Consider the following 3,128-nt stretch of genomic DNA (forward strand, 5'->3'; position numbering starts at 1 on the left):
CCCCCCCCACCACACACACCCACACCCCCACACCCAATCTTCGTTCCCCAAGCCTTTCTCCCTCTCTGCCTGGCCTCCGCGCCCCTCTTCGCATGACCCTACCGCAGGAGACCCCGAGGGCGTCGCCGCTACCCGGGGCACCTGGCCACGGCTCTTGGGGCGCGCCGCTGCATGCCGAATGCGCCCCAATGACCAGCGGGAGAAATGCGCCCCAATGACCAGCGGGGGAGATGCGCCCCAACGACCAGCGGGAGAGATGCGCCCCAACGACCAGCGGGAGAGATGCGCCCCAACGACCAGCGGGAGAGATGCGCCCCAATGACCAGCGGGAGAGATGCGCCCCAATGACCAGCGGGAGAGATGCGCCCCAATGACCAGCGGGAGAGATGCGCCCCAACGACCAGCGGGAGAGATGCGCCCCAACGACCAGCGGGAGAGATGCGCCCCAATGACCAGCGGGAGAGATGCGCCCCAATGACCAGCGGGAGAGATGCGCCCCAATGACCAGCGGGAGAGATGCGCCCCAACGACCAGCGGGAGAGATGCGCCCCAATGACCAGCGGGAGAGATGCGCCCCAATGACCAGCGGGAGAGATGCGCCCCAATGACCAGCGGGAGAGATGCGCCCCAATGACCAGCGGGAGAGATGCGCCCCAACGACCAGCGGGAGAGATGCGCCCCAACGACCAGCGGGAGAGATGCGCCCCAACGACCAGCGGGAGAGATGCGCCCCAATGACCAGCGGGAGAGATGCGCCCCAATGACCAGCGGGAGAGATGCGCCCCAATGACCAGCGGGAGAGATGCGCCCCAACGACCAGCGGGAGAGATGCGCCCCAACGACCAGCGGGAGAGATGCGCCCCAACGACCAGCGGGAGAGATGCGCCCCAATGACCAGCGGGAGAGATGCGCCCCAATGACCAGCGGGAGAGATGCGCCCCAATGACCAGCGGGAGAGATGCGCCCCAACGACCAGCGGGAGAGATGCGCCCCAACGACCAGCGGGAGAGATGCGCCCCAACGACCAGCGGGAGAGATGCGCCCCAACGACCAGCGGGAGAGATGCGCCCCAACGACCAGCGGGAGAGATGCGCCCCAACGACCAGCGGGAGAGATGCGCCCCAACGACCAGCGGGAGAGATGCGCCCCAACGACCAGCGGGAGAGATGCGCCCCAACGACCAGCGGGAGAGATGCGCCCCAACGACCAGCGGGAGAGATGCGCCCCAATGACCAGCGGGAGAGATGCGCCCCAATGACCAGCGGGAGAGATGCGCCCCAACGACCAGCGGGAGAGATGCGCCCCAACGACCAGCGGGAGAGATGCGCCCCAATGACCAGCGGGAGAGATGCGCCCCAACGACCAGCGGGAGAGATGCGCCCCAACGACCAGCGGGAGAGATGCGCCCCAATGACCAGCGGGAGAGATGCGCCCCAACGACCAGCGGGAGAGATGCGCCCCAATGACCAGCGGGAGAGATGCGCCCCAACGACCAGCGGGAGAGATGCGCCCCAATGACCAGCGGGAGAGATGCGCCCCAATGACCAGCGGGAGAGATGCGCCCCAATGACCAGCGGGAGAGATGCGCCCCAACGACCAGCGGGAGAGATGCGCCCCAACGACCAGCGGGAGAGATGCGCCCCAACGACCAGCGGGAGAGAGTCATAAGCGCACGGAACTAAGACTCTCGTTGGTTGGGAGGTTATTAAAGAGCAGAGAGCAGGCAGTGCTCTGTTTGTGGATTAGGTTGTGGTGGGGGTTGTGGTCGGGGTTGTGGTTGTGGGCGTGATTGTGGTCTTGGTGGTGGTTGTGGTTGTGGGCGTGGTTGTGGGTGTGGGAGTGGTTGTGGTTGTGGGTGTAGTTGTGGTCGAGGTTGTGGGCGTGATTGTGGTCGTGGTTGTGGGAGTGGTCGTGGTTGTGGTCGTGATTGTGGGCGTGGTTGTGGTTGTAGTCGTGGTTGTGGGCGTGGTTGTGAGTGTGGTCGTAGTTGTGATTGTGGGCGTGGTTGTGATTGTGATTGTGGTCGTGGTCGTGGTCGTGATTGTGGTCGTGATTGTGGTCGTGGTCGCGGTTGTGGTCGTGGTCGTATTTGTGGTTGTGGTCGCGGTTGTGGTTGTGGTCGTGGTCGCGGTTGTGGGCGTGGTCGCGAGAGTGGTCGTGGTTGTGGTCGTATTTGTGGTCGTATTTATGGTCGTGGTTGTGGTTGTGATTGTGGGCGTGGTCGCGAGAGTGGGCGTGGGCCTCGAAAGGCGAATAAATCTGACTAATGCCCCGTGTGCGAATGAGACGCTTAAAGACGAAAGAAAGAACAGGTGAATCAATTAGAAAGATGGAGAGCATGAAGAAACAAAACACATGACGCCCCTTCTCTCCTCTCTTTCTCACCCCCCCCCCCGCCCCCCTCCTCCCCCTCCCTCCCCATATATGCCCATATCAGGATCGTCTATTGTACCCTCCCGTTCCCTACCCCCCATCCCACTCCCCCACCCCCGCCCCCACCCCTCCCTTTCTCCCCGCTCTCTCCTTCACGACACGTGTGTTCTCCACCCTTAGACCTCTGCCATATAACCCCTCCCCCATACCCCCCCCGCTTTTCTCCCCCTCCACCCCACACTTCCCCTCCCTCCCCTCTCCTCCCGCTTTTCTCCCCCTCCACCCCACCCTTCCCCTCCCTCCCCCCTCCCCCTCCTGCTTTTCTCCCCCACCACCCCGCCTTTCCCCTCCCTCCTCCCTCCCCCCTCCCCCTCCCGCTTTTCTCCCCCTCCACCCCACCCTTCCCCTCCTCCTCCCCCTCCCCCTCCCGCTTTTCTCCCCCTCCACTCCACCCTTGCCCTCCCTCCCCCATACCCCCTCCCGCTTTTCTCCCCCTCCACCCCGCCCTTCCCCTCCCTCCCCCATACCCCCTCCCGCTTTTCTCCCCCACTACCCCGCCCTTCCCCTCCCTCCCCCCTCGCCCTCCCGCTTTTCTCCCCCTCCACCCCACCCTTCCCCTCCCTCCCCCCTCCCCCTCCCGCTTTTCTCTCCCTCCACCCCACCCTTCCCCTCCCTTCCCCCTCCACCCTGCCCTTCCCATCCCTCCCCCCTCCCCCTCCCGCTTTTCTCCCCCTCCACCCCGCCCTTCCCCTCCC

At 65.0% G+C, this 3,128-nt stretch overlaps 1 protein-coding gene across 1 annotated transcript; it reads right to left on the reverse strand.

The window, feature by feature from the left end:
* Window positions 1-1,662: 1,662 nt before the first annotated feature.
* Window positions 1,663-2,289, reverse strand: LOC138861174 (probable serine/threonine-protein kinase fhkB; the record flags this gene model as incomplete). Its single annotated transcript, XM_070120057.1, has 1 exon — window positions 1,663-2,289. A coding segment is annotated over one exon (627 nt), but the record flags the coding sequence as incomplete, so codon positions are not given.
* Between the last annotated feature and the right edge of the window lie 839 nt (window positions 2,290-3,128).

Source organism: Penaeus vannamei, unplaced genomic scaffold (assembly GCF_042767895.1).
Source record: "Penaeus vannamei isolate JL-2024 unplaced genomic scaffold, ASM4276789v1 unanchor2162, whole genome shotgun sequence".
Lineage (NCBI taxonomy): Eukaryota > Metazoa > Arthropoda > Malacostraca > Decapoda > Penaeidae > Penaeus > Penaeus vannamei.